This window comes from Palaemon carinicauda, chromosome 19, assembly GCF_036898095.1.
Source record: "Palaemon carinicauda isolate YSFRI2023 chromosome 19, ASM3689809v2, whole genome shotgun sequence".
NCBI lineage: Eukaryota > Metazoa > Arthropoda > Malacostraca > Decapoda > Palaemonidae > Palaemon > Palaemon carinicauda.
In genome coordinates this window covers 14426409-14451536 of record NC_090743.1, presented here as the reverse complement: position 1 = coordinate 14451536, position 25128 = coordinate 14426409, and the positions used below count along the sequence as shown (strand labels likewise).

At 34.5% G+C, this 25128-nt stretch overlaps 1 protein-coding gene across 2 annotated transcripts in view; it reads right to left on the bottom strand.

The window, feature by feature from the left end:
* Positions 1 to 25128, bottom strand: part of LOC137658456 (uncharacterized) — a 262901-nt gene that overhangs the window by 171548 nt on the left and 66225 nt on the right. For both annotated transcript variants that reach the window (XM_068393183.1, XM_068393182.1), the window contains exon 2: positions 3030 to 3792. In XM_068393183.1, the coding sequence (XP_068249284.1) occupies positions 3030 to 3174 (145 nt within the window). In that variant the 5' untranslated portion in view covers positions 3175 to 3792. The remainder of the gene's footprint in view (positions 1 to 3029; positions 3793 to 25128) is intronic.

The following is a 25128-nucleotide window of genomic DNA, read 5'->3' as shown; positions in this document are numbered from 1 at the left end:
AGCGTCTCGCTTGAGAGATATATGCGCTATATTTTCACTTTCTTAATTTGAACACAAACTAATCTTTCGTCATACCTGACAATCAAACCACTCGGTGACCGCATCGTTATAAAAACAAAGCCGAGAAAAAGCTTCTTGCATTATCACTTTTATTTATTTCCATTCTTTTATAATCATATTAAATGGACTGTCAGAGTGAAAGAGTGAAAGCCATAATAATAATAATAATAATAATAGTAAAATTAATAATAATAACAACAACAACAACAACAACAACAACAACAACAGTGTTATTTTCAGTTCATCAAAGAGTGCCAATTTTCTACCCCATGTTTGTCGACCTGTAATAATGCTTGCTTCCATTTCTAGAGCTTCGTAGCGAGGGGATCAAATACCTTGCTTTCTCTCGTATGAACCTTCAAGTTATCAAGTTACCCTTAACATGAACAGTTTTTGTATTTGCCTTGTATAAACAAGATCAGAGAAGCTCTTTTAAGACTTTACGTTGCGTTTTTTAATCAAATATCACATATTTTACCTTTATTTTCCCTGCAAAAGAACATGTTTTCTTTCTTTAAAACTTTGAGGCAATATAAATAGTTGATTTTCACGATGTTTCTTTATAACTCTAAGGTTTGAGCTTTAATTTCAACCTCTTCAATTAATTAACTTACCGGCTCTGCTCTTGAATATCTTTCTTTTTTGTCAGAAGCAATTATTTCAGGCATAACGGCAGTGAGGGTAAGGTTAATACTCCACTGAATTTGGGTATCTAGATGGATAGGGACCACGTTACAACGCTTATCTCACATTACCTATTTCGAGAAAAAGAGAAGCAAGTTTGACTTCGTCAAACATGAAAAAAAAGACTAACGGAGTACTAAGGTAGGGAAGCTATTATTGACTGTTGACTAAACTATACATACTGTTTTCCATAAACTGTGAGTGCAAAATATAAGACACTTCAAGGAACACAAGACAGACATCGACAAAAAGCTTGCTCTTGGACTTATAGAAGACATATTAAGGGAAAGGGGTTGTTGTCATCCTTAGGATTACTAAAGTGATGTCTCTTGCTCATCCTTTTCTGAACCACAGCTCTTAAATTTCTCTTTTAGCATTATTTTTGACAAAACATAAATTTTTTCTAGGTAAACATACTCTTTACTAAAACCCCTTGTTAACCTTACCCGCCACCCATTGAGATACTACCGCTAGTGTTATTGGGTCCTTTGACCAGACAGTACTACATTGAATCCTTCGCACTGGTTACGGCTCATTTTCCTTTTGCCTACACTTACACCGATTAGTATGGCCTATTCTTTACATATTCTCTTCTGTCCTCATACACCTGACAACACTGAGATTACCAAACAATTCTTCTTTATTCAAGGGGTTAACTACTGCAATGTAATGTTCAGTGGCTACTTTCCTCTTGGTAAGGGTAGAAGAGACTCTTTAGCTATGGTAAGCAACTCTTCTAGAAGGACACTCCAAAATCAAACCATTGTTCTCTGTGATAATGTTATAGCCTCTGTATTATCATAGTCTTCCACTATCTTGGGGTAGAGTTCTCTTGCTTGAGGATACTCCTCTTGTCTTTTAAAGTTTTTATAGTTTATATATGAAAAATTTATTTTAATGTTGTTGCTGTTCTTAAAATATTCTATTTTGATTGTTAATTACTTCCCTTCTAGTTTCCTAATTTCCTTTCCTCACTGGGCTCTTTTCCCTGTTGCAGCCCTAGGGCTTATAGAATTCTGATTTTCCAACTTGGGTTGTAGCTTAGCAAGTAATAATAATAATAATAATAATAATAATAATAATAATAATAATAATACTGTCTTCCTGAAAGCTTATAGCAGTTCTATTTTAAATATCTATGCCTCGTTACTTTACGAATAAGAATCATGCCCCCACTCCTCTCACACTACAGTGTATACGAAGAATATAAGGATACAAGAGAGAATATAAATATCTTTTGCTGTCAGTGATTACGGTCATAGAAGTTGTGATCCAAATCTATATAAATTACATCGATCAATCAAAACTTTTATTTTTACCAACCCATTTTAAATTTAATTTCAATTCAAGCACCACAGAGTTGGACATCCAATGACAGGGAAAAAAAAATGCAGATAATGCCGAATATTTGGGGTTCGAATTTCTTCTCAAGCAGAAAATAATGCATCTTTTATTGTTTTCATATTTCCGCGTGAAACTATTTACTTATTTGACATTTAAGAATAGTTTATCCAAATAAATAATGATATCTTGAGATAGTTGACGGAGATGTGTGAGGACCGGTTATATGCTTTCAAGTAAGAAAACATAAAAAACACCTCGAGATTAGGCATAAGATTATGTTTTTCGATAATCTCCGTTATCTCAAATATCGGGGGATTTAATCTTATATCTGCAAGATTCAAAATAGATAAAAGAAGGTTTAGTAAATGAGCATCGGGTAAATCCAAGAGATTATGTTCAACGTTCATTTAAAGAGCATAAAACTAAATGGCCTGAAGCATGATGCAAAACCTTTTTGACATTCTAACATCACGTAAACTACGATACGGAATTATACAGAACTGCATGAAGTATCTCATCTCCAGGATCTAAACAGCCTCTGGATACCGTAACATCAACGACGTAACGTTGTTGAACTCAGGCTGAGAAAGTATCACTTGCGAGAAGGAATGCTAATGAGTCCTCTCCCCTCTGCACATCTAATGCTCGACGTGTTTACTCGAACAAAAAACATAAATAAATACGATCCTATAATAAAAGTTTAGCCTTTATTCACAGTTTATCACGATACAACTATAATATGATTGCTTAGTCATTGTATTGTTTGCTTTTCGAATATAATCGTAGATTTAAATAATACTTTTCAAGGGTAATAATAATCACATCTTTAAAAAGCAACTGACCTCTCAATACCTTTAACTACCTGACAAACCCGCAGAGATGTCACGGGTCGAACATGAAAGCACCACCCATAGGGAACGCCAAGGTGTCAATGCACTTACCTGCCTGCCAGAAGGCATTGAGGCTGACGATGATGATTAAGGCGAAGGTCACTAGACCCCCGATTAGGATCTTAACCGTCGTGGCACCCAGGCCACAGAGCCCAAGAGGCCCGCCTCCTTCCCCAGCCCCATTGGTCGTCGCCATTATGAGTACATGAGGGGCGGTGGCGGTCCCTTTGGGGTTCCTCGCTCTCCTTCGCTAAAGGTGACTCTTATCCAATGCTCATCAGTCGCACAAAAAATCTAATTAAAATTTTCAAGACAATAAATCACTTGTGTCTTCGCAATTACAATCAAGTTTCACACTTGTTCTTTTCAAACACAACGCACTAATACCATAGTATCACTTGTAAATAACTATGTTACTAAAACTATAATCTATTTGAACACAAACTTCGCAGAGGGCGAGGCGGATCAAAGCAATAATAGCAATGTTGCAAAAGACACTCCTTTTTCCAAGGTACTTTTCAACTCGTTATCTCACCTAAAACATCCACAAATGGTCAGGGCTCTTGCCATACCTGGAACTGGTCACCGTATAACTCACTCCAACGTGTCGCTGGCAAACGTGAATCGTCCTTTGTGTGTGACCTGAGAGCAGGGAAGGCTGGCACTAACTCCCATCTCCTAGGCTTTGGTGGTGGACACTGAGGAACCTATTTCGAAGGAACCCCCGAGATTGTCTTGTCAGTAAAATATCTCGCTGGCAACAAGTAAAAAATGGCGGACGAGCCGGCTCTCTTGAGTCCCTCGGTCATAATATCTGGAAAAAAGGAGAGAAGTGTTGATTTCTTTACGACGTGTCTGTCATTGGCGCGGTAATCATCTGCATATTTAGCGAGAAATATTTTGTACATTATAAATGGAAACTAATCATCGGCTTACTTGTCCTGATTTTTTATAGCTCAATACTTTTCGTTCAAAATGGCGGAGATTTTTATACTGTGGATTTAATAACTTACGTTATATCGTCAGGCTAGGAAAACACTACAGGTTCATGAAGGAATACAATCAGTTACAAGACGTAAAACAATAATACCCACAATTTAAATGAGAAACATTTAGAAGTTGAGTTAAATCAGCAGGAATATAGAGCATATATCAAGAGCTATACAAAATGGGTAAAACGCATAATTCAACAAACTTTGGCAAATGAACATGGTTCAGGCAGTCAAAACTCTAGAGTCAATGAATGCAGATGAACCCATTTGAGATGTCAAGGCAGTAAATTCATTTGTACTCTTAACCAGAGGTGCCTTGGATAAACTAACTGAAGAGGAGAATCAACCAAGTGTTTATATATCTCCCGATTATGATAAGCAGTTCGCTTTAAGCTGACCTTCCCATCATCTGCGTAATACATCAAGTTTTTGGAAAACAACCGAAAAAAAAATTGCATGGACACGCACACATACAACATTTACACGTAACATGCGTCTACGTAGAATTGAAATATACATACATACATACATACATACATATACATATATATATATATATATATATATATATACATACATACATACATACACACACACACACACATATATATATATATATATATATATATATATATATATATATATATATATATATAGTGCAAGTAAAATTTTCTAAGGTAATCTATACCTAGCATTTGTCTCTAAACTCTTCAAAATATATAACCTGTGACAAAATATAAGGAACTTCGTACAATTAATAAAATGTCCTGTTCCTTCACTTTATATGCAATAGAAGGCAAGTTACACTCGCCGAAAATATGAATATACATAAGAAAATAAACCTAAATAGAAAAAAAACAATGTTTATAAAACGTTAAAATTACCATTTACTGCCTGAGGATCCTTATGGCTCCTATACTTACCGCTTCTACTTCAACATACAAAGTTCTTATGTCTCCTATACTTGCCGCCTCTATTTCCACATCCAAAATTCCTGTCTCCTATATTTATCTCTTCTGCTATGAACATCCTAAAATTCCTTATGTCTTCTATATGCCTACTTATCTCTATTCCAACTCCTAAGCTTACTAAAGTCTTCTATACATATCTCTTAAGCTTCCACACAATATGACTCATTATGTCTCCTAACACTATCTCTTCTACTTTCAAATCCTAAGACTACTTATGTCTCCTATCAAATCCTATGATTGATTATGTCTTCTATATTCATCTCTTCTACTTCCACATCTTACGACTTCTCATGTCTCCTAACATTATCTCTTCGACTTCCACACATTCGGAGTCCTTATGTCTCCTATATTTATCTCTTCTACTTACACATGCTTTGATTACTTGTCTCTTATACTTATCACTGCTACTTCCACATCATAGGGCTCTTTACATCTCCTATACTTATCTCTTCTATTTCAACATCAGATTCCTTATGTCTCCTATATTCATCTCTTCTACTTCCGCATCCAAACACTGCTTATGTCTCCTATACTTAGCCTATCTCTTCTACTACCACATCTTGAAACTCCTAATGTCACATACACTTATCTCTTCTACTTCCGCACCTTAAGCTCCTTTTTGTCCCCATATCTTTCGCTTCTAACCCCATATCCTAGCTCTCCTTATGTCTCCTATATTTATTTCAACTATTTGCACACCCAAAGTTTCCTTATGTCTCCTATACTTATCTCTACTATTTCCACAGCTCAAGACTCATCGTCTCTTATAATTACTATTTCTAATTCCACAAACTAAAACTCACTATGTCTCCTATATCTACCTCTTCTTATTTTATAAAGTAAGCCCCATCCTGTCTCTTTCACTTATCTCTTCTATATCTGCATCCAAGTCTCCTTATGTCTCATAAGTCTATCTCTTCCCCTTCCACGTCATAAGCTTGCTTGTGTTTCTTATACTTATCTCTTCCCCTTATTATGTGTCCTCCACTTACTTCTTTTACTATCATCTGTCATTATCACTTCCTTGCCTCCTATACTTATCTCTCACTTTTACATCCCAAGACTTCTTATATCTTTTACACTTATCTCTTCTATTACATCCTAGTCTTCAACATAGTCTCACATACTTATTTCTTCTACTTCCACATCTTCAGCCTCCCAATTTTCTTAATTTTTTACTTATACATCTTAAGCCTCCCCATGTATCTTTTGTTTATCTCCTTTACTTCCACATCTTTGTTTCTTTAAATTACTTCTTTTTCCATAACATCCTAAGTCTTCCCATGTCTTCTTCATTCATATCTTCTACTGTCAAAGCATAAAACCCCCAATGTCTCTTCTACTTATTTTTTTTTTTTTAACTTTTCCAGCTTTAACAAAGCTTTGGGGTGTGGGGAATTATTGATAACTGTCGGAGACATGAGGAGGCTTAGGTTGTATTAGGATCTGGGGTGTATATAGGACATAAAAAGGCTTAGTGAGGAGGTTCAAGATGTATGCTTTACACCTATCTTCACACCCTAGACCTCGTGACTCCCATTCTTATTTCCTCTACCTACAAATCCTAAGCCTCTTAACTTGTGGCTTTCGTTTTCATATAATCTTCCTTCCTCCTTTCACCATCAATATCCTCAGCTATCTTATGTGTCCTACACGCATCTTTTACTCTTCCACATTCTTTCTCCAAGGATCTCCGATAGCTGTGTATAATCTTTAGGCTGATTTTACATCCTAAACAATGTAATGTTACTTGAAGAACTTATATCTCAACTTTCCCTACTCAAATCCTGAATATTTCTTGTGCACCAATCTCTTATATCTCTACGTCCTAACCCCACATGTCTCTTATACTTATCTAATCCACTATGCTTATAAGACAACACTCCCCCGATTACTAGCTCATAAGAGGGCTATTGATTCTTGGTATCCAGTTCAATGAAGTATTGTGTCTTTCCACGGGTTCTATACCTTTATTTGTCTCTCTGATCTGAAAGTCTGTATTTCACTTTTAAAGAAATCATATTAATCGCCAAGGAGAGGAAATTTCCTCACATTAATTGAATCTCAAACTGCGCCTTTTCTGCTACGGAAAACCTTTGAAGCTGATAGCCCCAAATCCCCAGATATTTTCTGATAACCCTCTCCCACTTTGATGGTGAAGTGACAGATAGAAGCACAGCTATCGAAATCTACTTCAGTGATTGAAGAGGTGGTTCATTAATAGACATCTCTTGAAATGTTTACTTACGCGACTCTTGCGGGGTCAACCTCGACCTGAATCAAATCGTGAAGTCACAAAACCTATCCATACGGTTAACAAAAATAGTTACGTTACAATGACCATCAATTCGGCAAATTTCTAAAACAAAAAGCTAACTCATTGTTACAATAGTCATCAATTCAACAAGTTTCTTCAAAACACATTCGTTTTTTTCGAATATTTAAGTCAACTTAAAGCATATAAAAAGTCTCACACACACAGACAACACGAGCTGATTTTTTTTTTCAACTTACTTGCTCATGGTACGAAAGATAATTATCTAAAAAAATAATAAATACATATAGTAAAATAATACTTGATTTTATAGAAAAATAAAGAAAATAAAAGGAAAACTTGTCTTTAAGGGAGAAGTTGCTATTAAACATGAAGTAATTCCTCTGTTGAGTTTAGCTTTCACTAAATCTTATGCAGTTGAAAAATTGTGTAAAGTAAATTTCGTGTAAAAGTAATTAGCTGTTGAGTTTAGCTTTCACTAAATCTTATGCTGTAGAAAAATAGTGTAAAGTAAATTTTGTGTAAAAAAAGGTCCAAAATAAATAATTCGATGAATGTTTTACGTTAGAATGATCAACATCCTGAACGATTCATCTATGTGAAGGCAGCGGTTTCATTTCGTGTCAACATATCTGATAACGGATATGGAATTCTCATCACCAGGAAAGGTCTGATGGATCTAAGCATGATTACTACCCACTCTTATTGTTGTTGTTTTTCGGTTGCTACTGCAGAAAAAAATCCTCCCATGAAAATATTAATAAAAATGAAAAAAAAAATCTGGCAAAAATAAAAAAAATCTGGCAAAAATATTAAAATCTTGAAAGATTTAAAACACGCACAGAAAATCAAAAGAAACAATCACACCCACATGATATAGAAAAGCACAATTTAATAATCACCCCAAGGCTTAATGATTAAAGATTAGCAGCTCCATTCCCTAATCCAATCAAGAGATCCTAAAGACTCTCTTGATTAGGCAAGTGACTTTAAGAAAAGTGTTCATAATCACACAGAAATAGAGATGGAGAATTCTTATCTCTCATAAACTGAAATTTAAAGATATTACTGGTTGTATATTTTATATTAATGGCCATTAGGAAGATAAGAGCCATTGTTACAAACGTGATTACTTTTAATCAGTTTGATCTGGAAGAATCCAAATTGTGAATTCATCTTTGGCCAGTCATAGACCTGCATGGAAGAACAGAATTCAAACAATTAATGGAAGTCTAAACATCTTGAATATTAACAATAAAAACCTGAATACAAAAATGACAATTTTCTTAAATATTTACCTCATTAACTTCAAGGTCGCATATGACATAATTAAATAGAATACCGGTGATATCCTATCTGAGAAATCATAGATCGATCGATATATAGATAGTGTGTGTGATTTATAGCTCAATGCAAAAGGATTCATAATTCTTGACTATTTACCTTATCAATTTCAAGGTCGTATATAACAATAAATAGTGTAAGATCCTATTATAAGAAATCGTAGACTGATCGAAAAATAGATAATGTGTGTGATCTATAGTTCAATAAAATAACCAAATACTTGAAGGTCGTAGGAAAAAACCTCTTGATTTCTATTAGGTTGCCATAATCTGACAAAAGAGCATAACAGTTCGTCAGGTCTCTTGCATGAAAAAGGAGGTCCTATAAAAGGTTAAAAGTCTATAAGAGCTGCCTCTATGAAAATCAGAATCATGGGACTGACATCCTTCATACATGGACGACAGGGGACGTCCTTCTTCAAGTAAGGTAACAATTAATTTTTTTTTTTTTTTGCCGAAATCTTAACAGGTTTCTTATTGTCATACAAGATGATCTTGACACCATAAGAAGCTAGTCTAGGGTCAAGTGTCATCGCAACTTGGCTTTTTAAACTCTCTCTTCAGGATCTGTATCGGCAACATCTTAAGACGATTTCTTCACGAAGCTCTGATAACGACATCTTAACTGAGTGATCAAGTTGACTTTGTGCCACTAAAGGTATTTTTATTCAAGTTGTCCAGGGCACAAGAGGTCAGATGTGGACCTCTGGACTCTTCTCAACAAACAGGAGGCAACTAGGTGTAGGAACCGGAGCTGGTATCTCTCCCATCTTTACTTACAACACCAACTACGCCTTGACTGCTTTGACCACACGGACATGACTAAACAATGGGATGCTTTATATGTTATATAAAAAGCTAAATCATATATAAAAGTTAGCTTACGTACTCCTTGGGTGTAAACTTAACTGTAAAGAGTGATAAGATACAAATTACTGATCCAAATCTCGTCCAATATCGAAATATTCCATTGACCGTGCTTATGAATTTATGTTTATAAAATAAGGTTGTCGTTCTGCTAAATGAAAGCCCATTGCTCTTACGAAATCAAGACAGCAGACGTAATGAAACTTTTTTTTCTCGAAATAATTTTGTTTCATTTCTTGTCTTTCACTACATCCAGCAAAATTAATATCTTAAAACATGCGAAAACCAGCCTCGGCTCATCCCAGAAAGAAACCCGGAAGAAAATACAAAAATTAGACGAGATTTTCCAGGAGATATTCTCGAAAGGAGCAATAAAGTCTCGAAGTGTAAATGAACAACACATTTAAGATACCTGTTTTTCATTCCCCTCTCTCTTACCTCCCCACCGGGACCTGCCAGAGAGAAATGGCTCCCTCGTCATAATGCATGGACATGAGGATAATGAGATGAATTATTGTCGTCAGGATTTCTTCAGTTGCTGCGCAAGCAGGAATAAAGATATCGTTCTTATTTCTTCACTTTCGACTACTGTTGGCAAGTTTGGAGGTTAGGACGTGGTCTGGAGACTCGTGAATATTTTCATGTTTCTTTTTGTAAAGAAAATTAAGTGACAATCGATACTATTTTTTAGATTTAAAATGGGGTCTCCGTAATCATGATTTATGACTGAATTGAGTCATGTTTTTTAGACATATGACGCCAATTAATTTATGGACTCCTAGTATGTTTTAAGCTGGCTGAAATTCATTCTTTTATTGCTACTGATAAAAGAACACTTCGTTAAAGCTTGCAGAGTTCCTTGGGAGTAACTAAATACCTTCAAGCAGACTCTAATTAGCAATTTACTTCACAAATAAATCTACAAATACTTCTATTCTTTTACCAATGTCGCCATCAATAGCCATGACTACACTAAAATATCCACATCACCCAGAGAGAAAGCATTCCCATATACACTTTCTATTACCAAAATTGTAATTATCATTGTTACTTGTATTATTCTTTGTTTAACAAAATTGACAGTCATACATTAACAAACATCTCCCCATATGGGTAAAGTAGTAAAGCTTAACAGGGACAGTGACGCTAATGCAAACTATTCTTAGGAAAATCTTTCTGTAAGAAAAATATATATCGGAAGCCAGATGAATAAACCAGCAATATAAGAAGTAGGAACTCCTTTTCTTGGCGAGAACGAATCCCACTCTCGGTAGCACAAAAGGATGGAAAGGTCAGAGAACTCGTTACTGTTGTTACTTCTTAAAGGAACTTGTATCCGCATCTGTAAAGGCATTTGATTATCATATGTTCAACTAATGCGGCGGTCCTCAATATGCGGGGAGGGGGAAGAGGAACGTGGCCCCCAAAAAGGGTTGTCTGAGGTTTCAAGAAGGGAAGTGTGGTAGTCGATACTAATTAAATGTTACTTGCATAATCATAAGGTCCAAATCTCAGTAGAATAAAATTATAGGTATTCTATAATAACTACCTATTTTGTACTACTATGGTCTATGTAATTTTGTAATAGTCTATCAGGCGAAATACAAGTGAATAAATTGCAGGTATAGAACACTTAATTTCATACACTCCTTCAATAAACTTTTGTTACATTTGATATATTCATATATTTGCATACAATACTTACTGTTTCATTCTATTTCTTTTGAGCATACATATATTTTCCGCACCCCTTTAATTGTTGCATACGCACTTGGGGTATATAAGATATATATTTACATACACAAATGCATACATATATACACACACACACAAATATATATATATATATATATATATATATATATATATATATATACACATATAATATACATACACACACACACACACACACACATATATATATATATATATATATATATATATATATATATATTAGATGGCGAGATAAGGTGAAGGATGATATAGAGAGAAGAGGGCTGGTGGAAGAGGATGCCTTTGATAAAGAGGACGCATCAGGCCACCGACCCCTTAATGTAGGGATAACGGCGAGGAAGATTGATTGATTGATTTGAGTCAATCAAAATTCCTCACCGTTGTCCCTAAATTAAGGGGTCGGTTGCCTAATGCGCCCCCGACCCCCTAAGTGCATCATATATGTAATGAATTTCAATCCATATTACGTATAAGCCAAAGTGTGTACAGTATGTATGCAAACTCATCCATACGGCTTCCGGGCATTAGCACATTAAAAAAGCCCGTTAATTTTAATAATTTACTAACGAAATGCAAAGGTTGCCCGAACTTTCTGCATGATTCGTGAGCTCAAATTCACCACGTCGAACAGTAGTAAACTCCTTTACTAAAATTATTGACTATATGTTAATTTTTTTTTTCCCAATTTCATTACAATTATCGACTGGTTTTAAAATAAAGGTTACTGTTCATCGTTAACGGCAGGTCATTTGACAGATATTCACTAACAAAATCTTTTAATAATTATGATTCAAAGAGAACCATTACTATAACTAATCTATTGGCTACTTGTAAATTGTGTTGGTTCAAATTACTTATAAACATGTTACGTTTTCTGTGATCTTTTTTTTTTTTCAAAATGAATTTATCACAAAGAATTGCATAGTAATTGTAATTGACATAATGAATATCACATAATTGAACAGATTTCATTGTTAAAGCCCAATAAACACATCATATATACAGTGATACAAATGTTCTTTTTCCAAAAACATACAGTTGTACGATTTATGTCCTTTAAATTGCTAACTAACAATTGAAGATTTAAAAGAATAGAAACAGGTAAACCATGAAACTATTTTTTGAGATTAACTCTAAGAGGAATATATTTACCTGAAACCCGACCCCCGTCAAATCCAATTAAACCATAATAGTTGAAGAACGTTTACCCATTTCATGTAAAACATTAAATACATCAAGGAAATCTAAAGTTATCAATGGGACGGCTTCTATCAATTGAAATTTATAAACAAGCATAACTTGTCAATGAAACTTGCCTGATTAAGCTTATATCTTTGAACAAACTGAGATACGGCTTACATATTGAGCTATGCTAGACATGGAATATATCTTATGTAATTATCACTCGGAAATCATGTCTCACTGAGAAACTCAGTTTCACGTGTATATCGATTGATATTTCAAATAACTGCAGATGATGCTTTAGGGAAAATCTTCATATTCTTGGTGAGAAATAAGGGAATCTTCATATTCTTGGTGAGAAATAAGGGATATTTTTCTTCAAAGCTGTTCGTAGCTCTTCAGAAGAATCTTGTTCTTAGGGTTCAATATAAATAACCCTTTTCATCATTCATTTAAATAAAATAGTACATTTATTAAATATAAATCCGAGTAAGGTGTCTTGATATCAAAATTCCAGCGGAAGAATGTTGCAATCCACAATTTCCCATGAATTCAAATGAAAATGTAATTAAATTTAATACATGTAACCAAATAACAGTGCTTGTGGTTCTACGCAGAAAAGAGAAATTGTTACGAAGTTCAAAAATTATACTGTGCGGGATTATTTTATCACCTTGTTAAATTGTCTGACAAAATATGTAGCTATTCTTAGTTTTCTAAATAACATATTGTTTCTGTGCGATGCAATGGGGGGTTTCAGAAAATAAATATTCCAACATATTTTTTCTGTGAAATATTCTATATAGGAGAAAACAACGTACCATATTTTAAACATGGCAGCTATCAACCTTAATATTAATTTAAGGACACTAACAATTTTTTAGTGACGGGCACAACATAAAGCGTTATGGAATTTCCATTCTTGGAAATCTGCGAGACATACATTTGCGTAACCCACGTCCAGAATTAACTGAACTTTTTATTTCTCTAAAATTTGAATAATGTACAAAGGAGTTGGAACTAATTTGATTAATCTATACAAATCAACTTACAAATGAATATTTTGATTTTTTTTGCATTGCAACAATGCAATACATAATAAAATGTACAAAGGACTTGTGTGTTGATTTCAGAGGAGGGATTCGATCAATAAAAAGATCATTTTATGAAAACTTCAGATATTAAACAAGGAATGAATAAATAGGAAATATATGAGCTTCATTTGTTGGTACATAGCAAACTATAATTCTCATATTGTACTGCTATGATCTGAACTTTGCTAATCTTAATAGGTTTGCTGAAGGTAATCATCTACTCCCTAGTTTACGATTTGGTTTTCGTAAAGGCCTTGGAGCATGTGATGCCCTTCTTACAATCTCCAATGCTGTACAGAAATCCCTTGATTGTGGTCAGGAAGTTCGTATGATTGGCCTTGATTTTGGCGCATGAGGCCCTTGTTTTCAAACTCAAACAGTTGGGAGTGGGTGGGTCGTTTCTTAGCATTATTATTGATTTTTTAAGTAACAGATCTCAAAGAGTTGTTGTTGATGGGCACCATAGTGAGTATAGGAATGTGATATCCGGTGTTCCACAGGTTAGTGTTCTTGGCCCATTACTTTTCATACTATATACACATGACATGTGGTTTGGCCTAGAAAACAAGCTTGTTGCATAAGCAGATGATGCTACTCTCTTTGCATCAATTCCATCCCCTGAATGTATATCTGGGGTTGGTGAATCCCTTAATAGAGATTTAGCTAAAATTAGGGCATGGTGCAAATTATGGGGTATGAAGCTGAATCCTAACAAAGCTCAATGTATGATTGTAAGTAGGTCAAGGACGGTGGCTCCTCAACATCCCGATCTCAGTATTGATAATGTTTCTTTAAATTTGTATGACTTTTAAAATTTTAGGTGTGATTCTTGACAGCAAATTTACTTTAGAGAAACACATTAGGTCTGTGTCTTCTTCAATTGCACAAAAAATTGGCTTATTGAGAAAGTCTTACAAGATTTTCGGTGATCAATCTATTCTGAAGAAGTGTTTTAATTCTTTCATTCTAGCTTGTTTTGAGTATTGTTCTCCTGTCTGGTGTTCAGCTGCTGATTCTCATCTTAAATTTGTTGGACAGAAACTTACGGTCTATTAAATTTCTTATTCCTGATCTAGATATTAATCTTTGGCACCATCGTTCAATTAGTTCATTATGCATGTTGCATAAGATTTTTCATAACTCTGACCATCCTTTACATTCCGATCTCCCTGGACAATTCTATCCTGTTCGTAATACTAGGCAGGCAGTTAATTCTAATAGCCAGGCCTTCTCCATCATGAGGCTCAATACTACACAGTATTCTAGAAGTTTTATTCCAGCTGTTACCAAGTTGTGGAATGATCTTCCTAATCGGGTAGTTGAATCAGTAGAACTTCAAAAGTTCAAAGTTGGAGCAAATTTTTTTATGTTGACCAGGCTGACATGAGTCTTTTTATTGTTTATATATGACACATCTGTTTCTGACGTTGTTAATAGTTTATATAGGACATATCTGTTTTGACGCTGTTACTGTTTTTAGAATGATATATTGTTAATTTATTCTCATCATTTATTTATTTCCTTATTTCCTTTCCTCACTGGGCTATTTTTCCCTATTGGAGCCCTTGGGCTTATAGCATCTTGCTTTTCCAACTAGGGCTGTAGCTTGGCTAGTAATAATAATAATAATAATAATAATAATAATAATAATAATAATAGTAACCATCTACTATTTATAGCTCTCCACTCGGTTAATGTCTTTTCTGCTCTTGGTGTCATTATTCCTACCCCTTCTCTTCCAACTCCATCTGATCTTCCTGAGTAGATATATGTATTGCCTTGGTCTAAAGTTTCCTTACCAATCCCCTTACAACGTGTTTCACTTGGGGCCAAGATATCAAAACTATATTCCATAAATTCACTCTCAACTTGCTGTAACTTCCCAATTACCAATTTTCAATTTTTCTATAGTATTTATAGACCGGGAGATTCTTAGCCCCGCTACGCCTGGGATTGGGGGTTATTCTTTCATCTTCTCTATCCATGACTGACTAAATCCATAAAGGAGTCATTGGCTAGATACATCAAAGGATAGCCAGTTCCTTGTGATGCGCAGTGCCTTTCTAACCAAGGCAAGGGACACCTGCCGGTCCATAATAATTCTAGTAACATTAACCGCCGGGAATGCTTCCCCCTGAAGAAGGGAAAATTTAATACTATGAAGAACTGCAGAGTGTAATAGATGAGATCCAAGAGAGAGATGTGAAAATTGTGATTGGCGAATTCAATGCTAAAGTTGGAAGGAATAATCTTATGATAGAGAATGAGATGGGTATCGAGGGTCTTGGCGATGTTGCAAATAAAAATGGAGTCAGTTCATAAGTTTCTGTTAATCAAACAATCTTGTCATTGGAGGTACTCTTTTTAAACACAAGAACACCCACAAGTATACATGGACCTCACCATGTGGCAATTACAAAAATCAAATTGATCACATAGCCATTAATAAAGAGAGGAGGAGGACTCTGAGAAATGTACGAAGCTATAGAGGTGCAGATATTGGTAGTGATCACCAGCTCCTCATTGCTACACTGAAATTATATATCAAGAACATATATCACTCAGTTGGTAGTGAAGTATTGGGACACAAAGTTACAAGGAGAGAGCCATGGGTATCAAATGATACTTGGAATACTATAAAGAGGAGACAAAGACAGAAGTTGATTGTTGAAAGTTTTCGAGGAACTAATGAAAATTACATGTTAGAGCATGTTAAGTATTCCAGTATTGATAGTGAGGGCAAAAGAAAAGCCAGGAATGACTGGAGAGAACATTTAGACAGTAAAGTAGATGACGCTGACAAAGCTATGAATTCGGGAAGTGGCTATGGTGTATGAATCGCTCTAGAATTATTAATGAAATCTCGACTGAGGCAAGGAGAGATTGATCTGTTATAACAACAGAAGATAAAAGACAACGTTGGATAGAATACTTTAGTGAGATCATTAATAGGAGATATGAAGGAAATAATTTGATTGATATACTTGAAGCTGATGAAGACTTTGATGTGCCCATGAATGAATTCAAGTGTGTTTAAAGTCAAAGCTATCCTAAAAAAAACTAGAGATGGAAAGCCCCTGGATACGATGGAATAACTGCCGAGATGATACTGGCCGAAAATGAAGTGACTCCCAGACTCCTTACAAGATTATTTTGTGGAATGTGGCATGAAGAAGCAAAACCTGATAAATGGGAGTTAGGAGTGTTGGTGAAAATGGCAAAAAAAGAACTGACTGATTGCAATAATTACAGAGGCACAAACTTACGTCAGTTGTTATGAAAATATATAGTATGCTTATTCTAAAGAGACTGGAGAGAAAGATTAAAGAAAAGCTGAGATATGAACAGGCAGGATTTAGAAAAGGTAGAAGTTGCACTGACCAAATTTTCATTTTGAGACATGATATACAGCCATGCGTAGAATATAGAAATACACTTTTGATGGCATTTGTGGACTACGAAAAAGACTTTGATAGTGTGCACTGGCCAACTTTGTGGAGAGTCCTGCATTATTATGGAATTCCTCTTAAATATGTAAATTTGATTAAATATGTTCATGAGCATAGCAAGTTCCAAGTTAAAATTACTGGAGTCTTATCAAATAAATTTCCAGTTAACAGCAGAGTACTCCAAGGGAATGTGTTGTCACCTATGTTGTTTATCCTCAACATGGATTTTGTAATTCGTAGAACAGTTGAAGATGGTCGAGAAGGATTGGACTGGATTTGTGATATGAATTTGCAGACCTAGAGTATGCTGATGATGCGGTCCTTGTTAGCAGAACACCATAGGATTTCCAATGATTGCTAACCAGAATGCATGAAATATCACAAGAGGTTGGGCTAAAGATAAATAGAAGAAAGACAGAGATGATGAGAACGGAGTATGCAAAGGAAGATAAAATATCATTGAAAGGAAAAAGGATTAATGAGGTAGAATCATTTATGTATTTAGGAACTGTGATCTCCAATACAGGGTCTTTAGAATTAGAGTTCAGTGAAAGATTGAAAAAAGCAAATCAGACAATGGCTAGGTTAAGTAAAATTTAGAAATCAAATCGCCTGAAATTACATATAAAAATCAAACTATATATCAGTTTTACATGGCTGAGGACTATGAAGGGCGAAGTAGATGATGATGAATGGAGAAGTATTGAATTGAAAGCTCAATATAGAGACGACTGGCGAAATCTACGAGGCTCTTTGCGCCAATAGACATAGGAGGAGATGATGATGATGATATGAGCTTCGTATATCACTCATGAATAGCAATGTGATAATTTGCATCACACAAAACCCAACACAATTCCCAACAGAATGGTGTCCCTTTGCATACGGGATATACTGTGAATTAACCCAACGCTTCACATCCGTTTTTATATCCACCCATCAAAGGCTTTTCACGACTGCTGGGTTTTTAAGAAAATCACCTTTGGGGCAATTCTCAAACGAAACTGCCCCTTTGACGTCAAATCAAAAGCATACATATTTACTTTAAAAATAGGTTATCTGTGGCCTTGTTTTCAACAGCAAGCATCGCACGTAGCTTTCTATCCTTGCTTTTGCCGAATGCACACTCACAAGAACGCGGTGATTATAGATTCTTTCACAGATTTCACTTTAAATAAACGCAGTTTGCTGGCGTCTTTCACAGAATCCACACAGCTTCTGAGAGTTTAAAAGTTCGACATATTTAATTTCACTCGAATTCAAGCCTGAAAACACACTAATTTGCTAAGATGATATATGTCAAAAGTTTTGAGATGATCTAGATAAATTTTCAGCATCGCATCTTTGATGTGCTGAATGTGAAAATCGGGAAAAAAATCCAGTAACTCACGAGTAGGGATCATGAATCACTCATTATTAAAGAGCTCCTCAATAATCTTGCATCTCGACCCCGACGTGACAAGGATACCGAATTTCAGACTACGACATTTTACGACCGGTTTATTACTATTTTTTATAAGCTTGACCGAGATTTTAAATGAGCATATGCTAGGCTTTTTAGCCCCTTTTAAGCTGTGGCACACTTAACTGGTGTTCAGAAACCTCATAGCCCATTTCTTTCTTTGGTATAAATTTCAGCGTAAAGTTATATAGCCTGAATTTTATATGTTTTTTCCTACTCACCTTCCTGAAGATTTTTAACATCCTGCAATACGATACCTGCATGAAATTTAATGGCAAAAACGTTAAAGGCAAAAACAATGTTTAAGTTTGGTTTATCTGCATGGGTAGTCCTTCCAGATACAATAAATAATTTTACTATAAGAAAATAAGTTAGTTTTTCGTAAATGAATGAGTCAACAAAGAATGAATGAATGATGGTTAATTAACTGCCGATTATGGTATGATTAAATAATAACTAATTCCAGATAAAAAATGAATAAAAAACTTCAAAAATTAACAAGGACATTAATTATGTTAATATAACTCATTAATCTTACGATGCTATTCAAGATATTCCTCAGCTAACACAATTTTATACAAAAACAGAGAAAAAGAATGGCAGATCATGGAGGATGTTGTTGAAATGAAATTCCCTAAGCAGAAGGATGATAAAAGACTTATCATTAATGAATTGAAGCGTCATATTAAAATTGGTATTGTTATACAATGAAAATGGAAGGGAAAGATTGTATAACTATTTTTTGTAAGAAAGAAAACATCAGGTTTCCTATGGTGGGATGGAAGTTTGACAGGTATGTCATTATAAAAGGGACTCATCAAAGGAGATCATCCTACTGTTACTAACTTCTGCTGTGAAACATCTGAAGTACAGTAATGGGAGAACTTTGTAAGTAATTTGCACAGTAAATCAACTCTTGACTCGTCAGTTTGAGAATGCATATAGCACTGATAGCTCTAATGTCTCTCTGGATACAATACTTACATAGAAAACCTACATACATACATACATATATATATATATATATATATATATATATATATATATATATACACATTAACATATATATATATATATATATATATATATATATATATATAAATATACATATATATACATATATACACACATACACACACAATGAGATTATGAAAAAGTCAAATGCCACTTTCTCTGTAAGGAAAAGTATTTAATCAGATGGTCCTAATAATACTAACTTATGCATCAGAAACTTGAGTCTTACTAAAGCCTTCAAATATGATATTGTTACAACCCAAAGAGCTACAGAAAGAATAATGATGGCAATAACACTAAGACACAAAAAAAGAGCTAACTAAAGCAGAGGATACTCTAACAAGTAAAATAATGAAATGGACCTGGGCATGACATATAATGAGAATGACAGATAATAGATGGACATTAGGAATGACCAAATGGATCTCTATAGATTGCAAACGAGGCAGGGAAAGGAAGAGAAGACATTGATTGATGAGGTAAAAATATGTGCAGGTATTGACTGGCATAGAAAGGCCATAAACAGGCGAGAGTGGAGGGACACGTCTGAGGCCTTTGTCCCTGCAGTGGTTGATGATTTTATATATATATATATATATATATATATATATATATATATATATATATATATATATATATATATGTATGTATGTATATATAAACACCTTATTGTACTTTTACACTCCCCAGATCATTATTCATTCCCACAATAACAAGAAAATTTGTAAGCCAGACAGGCAAGTTTTGAATCCTCATTTGCTACGATGCATTCTGCCAGAAGATTTTAATGAGGCATCTTTTTGGAGCCGATGCACAGAAATGTCAGTCAATTTATTGTTTGATTTACTCTCCCAAATTTTGCTGTAAGTCAGATGGACATGAAATATTAAATCCATCAAAAGAGAGCAATAACTTCAATTATATACACGCGCACACACACACACACACACACACATATATATATATATATATATATATATATATATATATATATATATATATATATATATATATATATATAAATATATGGCATCTGCCTAAAGAGTGTAGTCTTCCATTTTCTCCTAGATTTTATACTAGGAATGAAGTTCTCCAAGTTACTTTGTTGTCGCCAGGAGACTGGTTATCACGTAAAGCTAGGCAAACTGGTGGGTCGAGATCAATATACAGTATAGGGTAGCACCCTAGAGTGTTATCGAGCCCTTTGACTAGCCAGACAGTACTACATTGGATCTCTCTCTCTCTGGTTACGGCTCGTTTCATCTTTGCCGATACACAGAATAGTCTGGTCTATTCTTTACACATTTTTCTCTTTCCTCATACACTTGACAACACTGAAATTATCAAACATTTCTTATTCCCCCAAAAGGTTAAGGAATGCATTGTAATTATTCAATGGCTACTTTCCTCTTGGTAAGGGTAGAAGAGACACTTTAGCCACGGTAGGCAGCTCTTCTAGGAGAAGGTCAATCCAAAATCAAACCATTGTTCTCTAGTCTTGGGTAGTACCATAGCCTCTGTACCATGGTCTTCCACTGGCTTGGGTTAGAGATTTCTTACTTTCTTACTCGTTTCTTTTCCTCTTGTTATTTTGAAGCTTTTATCCTCCTGATATTTTAAAGTTTTTATAGTTTATATGTGAAAGCTTTATTTCAATGTTCTTATTGTTCTTAAACTTCTCTTGTAGTTTTTCCTTATTTCCTTTCCTCACTGGGCTATTTTCCCTGTTGGAGCCCTTGAACTTATAGTATCCTGCTTTTCCAACTATGGTTGTAACCTAGCAAGTAATGATGATGATGATGATGATGATGACAATAATAATAATAATAACACTGATAATAATAATAATAATAATAATAATAATAATAATAATAATAATAATAATAATAATAATATCAACTGTATAATAAGCATCGCACCTCTAAACTACGGTTCCTACTGAACTAATTGCAACTTTCACCTCAAATGAGGGAGGAGGGCTTTCCCACATCTACACTTAACTATACAGGCACTGTACTGTAGAATATTTTACATGTCATTGAATTAAATCGGCCGGTTACGTGAGGATGATTAAAGTTATTCTTATAAAAGATAAGGAACCTTTAGTTTAATTCTTAGGAGGTTATAATGGGCTTCTTAAGGGTCTACTGAATTTTATGCATTTTTACCACTGACTAATTTGTATTCTTATTTATTCTTATTGTTGACTTTAGATGTGTATTAACAGTTTCAATCTGACAATAAAGTTAGAAATAAAATTTAACCATGAAATGATATCTAGTTATTTATATAAGTACAAGTAGAAAAACTATCGGTAGACAAATTTAGATGTTTGACACCTATGCTCATAAGGCTAATCAGATGCGTCTTGAACGCCCTGCAAAACATTATTATTATTATTATTACTATTATTATTATTATCATCATCATTATCATTATTACATGCCAACCTTCAACCCTAATTGGAAAAGCAGGATGATATAAACCCAGGGGCCCAACAGGAAAAATAGCCCAGTGAAGAAAGGAAACAGGGAAAAATAAAATATTTTGAGAACAGTAACAATATTAAAATAAATATTTCCTATGTATACTATAAAAAAACTTTAACAAAACAAGAAGAGAAATTAGATAGAATAGTGTGTCCGAGTGTACCCTCAAGCAAGAGGACTCTATTTCAAGACCGTGGAACACCATGGTATAAAGGCTATACCACTACCCAAGACTAGAGAACAATGGTTTGATTTTGGAGTGTCCTTCTCCCAGAAGACCTGCTTACCATAGCTAAAAGTCTCTTCCACCCTTACCAAGAGGAAATTAGCCACTGAACAATTACAGTGCAGTAGTTAACCCCTTGGGTGAAGAAGAATTGTTTAGTAATCTCAGTGTTGTCAAGTGTATGAGGACAGAGGAGAATCTGTAAAGAATATGCCAGTCTATTCGGTGTATGTGGAGGCAAAAGTAAAGTGAACATTGTGCTATTTAACCCAACCTTTCATGATCTTAAGCACTTCCTGAACACCAAGGTCCTTTCTTTCAAATAAGCCTTTTTCACCAGCTATCCGACCCTTTCTATATCTCCCTCTCCTACTACCGCCAGTGCCTCTGAATTATAAACATTTCTGACCTACCTATTGACTAGTTCACCTAAAAATACTTTGATCAATCCTTTATCTATGCTTAAATTTTGATCAATTCTGTGTATCTGCCTAGTTCTCGTCCTATCAATTCTTCCCTCGACGAACTATACCAACAGTTAATTCTCAAGAGCTTCATTCTTTTTTTCTTCTATTTGCATTCAACATCTACAGTATACTATAACACCAAATAGGAAGAGGAGATTTGACGATCCCATCAAACTTTCCCAACTTGGTTCCTACGAACAACTCAAGTCTCATCCTTTTTTTTTTTCTTTTTTTTTAATCATCCCTACTACCTTTCTTGATCTTGTCTGTGATTCACCTAGTATCTTAATATATTCTGTTACAAGGTGGCTATCCAAATCAACCACTCTCATTGTTCCCTATTCAAACTAACAGTCATTACTCCTCGTTTTCATTTGCTCTCATTACCTCAGACTTTTTCTCATTCCAATCTCTCTAATCAACTTCCGCAGTCCATCTTCACTGTTCCTAATGAAATAATGAGTACAATATAATCTAGAAACCTCAACCGTTTCATATCCAATGCATTAGTCATTTTCTTAACTAACAAATTTACTCATTAGGAGTACATAACACAATCTCACCTCATATCCTTTCCACATAAAGCCAATCTATCACAATCTGTAAAAACTGTAAAAGGCCAATTGCTTTCAACAACCTGCCATCTATACCAAATATTCTCAAACTTTCCACACTCCCTCTCTATATATTCTATCATAAGTTACGGTCATCCATTCTTCCATATGACTTAAAAACCTAAATACACTCATTATGTATATATATATATATATATATATATATATATATATATATATATATATATATATATATATATAGTGTGTGTGTGTGAAACCTAATAGACAGCGTTTAGGGTAGGCCTACATGCTTTACCAGTAAGAAAAATATGGACCGATTCCTGAAATGTACCGGAGTAATTTAGAAACTTTCATATATATTCTATAATGCTTCCGGATCTAAGATCGAAGCAGTTCATTCCATAAATGGTAGATAGTCAAATGATGCAGTTTGCACCCAGAGTGGAGATAGGCATGAGCCTAGCGACCTCATCTCTAAAAACTTAAGCTGGGATAATAAGTATGATTATAAAGATGTAAGTGTATTTATGTTATAAAAAATATGAATGAAAGAAAAGGAAGTCTGACATAAAATTCATTTATCAAGTCCAGCCTTCATTAATGTGCTCTCAGCATACGATGTGGAATATTTGCAAATATTAAATAACACTTCCGACGCCATCCATAAAAAGAGCCATCAGCAAATGTAAGGCGCCTTGAAGGCAGGCACCTGCATGTTTGAAACACTGCCGTTATGCTGCTCATACAAGATGAGCTCAAAAACCATTTATACATTTATTGTGTAAATGGTAAGAAAGTCAATGTGACGCGGATTAGAGGGAAAGTAGTTCAGTTGAGGTTCAGTATATTTCCTAATATACCTTCCTCGTTTTACTTACTTCAATATTGTGTAACACTGCAACATTTACACGGCTCATAATACTATAAAAATAATCCAACCACAAAGCTAAGTCATTCCAGAAATGTGATATTGTTGGTAGAGATATGTAAACAATAAGATCCAACCAAAGTTAAAGAAGTTTGATTTTTAAGTGTAGAAAGATCAAGGAAAACATAAAATGTAAAAGGAAGAAAGCAATCAAACTAAGCTTAAGAAAGTTCATTTAGTACACCTGTGTACAGTGCACCAGCCTTAGCTATGGAAATAACGTCAAAATTTGCATTAATATTCACAAAACAACCATAAAAACAGATTTACATATCTTGCCGTTAGCTATTTTGTCAGACATGCTCAGGTACAAGAAGAAAGCATTTAAGTAGGCATAACAGAAATTACAGGTAAATGTCTATAGAAATGAGCAGTTGGTTCATGATAAAAAATATCCCTTGCTTAAATGTATAAAATTGATGTACAAAATAAATGTTTATTAGGGAACTGAAGATTTTATTAGGTGAAAATCAAGTGCGTGATGATAAAGTAGAAGAAGAAGAAGAAGAAGAAAAAGAAGAAAAAAAAATCTGACAACTCACTGGTATAGTAAGAGGCCTAGATCACTGATAGTTTATCATCATCCCATGTTATAATAATCAAAAGTGACAGAGTAACCCGATGAATTCTAAACTTAAATTAAACGTTAAAAACAATTTTGGGTCTGGTTAACTTATTAAAGATATGATATATTCTATTCTACCGATCAAGCTGGCTTCCAATGGTAGGGGACAAGGACAAGCTGCTTGAAACATTCCACTCATCAAGGGCCGAAGATTCCTACAAAGAAACAAGATAATCCCATTGGTAATATTGTAAAATTACCTTTATACCTCTTGAAGGTTAAGGGAACACTCAGGCACTCTGTTCTGTCTGGTTTCATTTCCTCTTGTTTTGTCAAAGTTTTTATACTTTAAATACAATATATTTATTCTAATGTTGTTACTGTCTTAAAGATTAAATTTTTCCTTGTTTCCTTTCCTCGGTTAGCTATTTTCCCTGTTGGAGACCCTGGCCTTATAGCATTCTGCTTTTCCAACTAGGGTTGTAGCTTAGCTAGTAACAATAGTAATAATAACAAT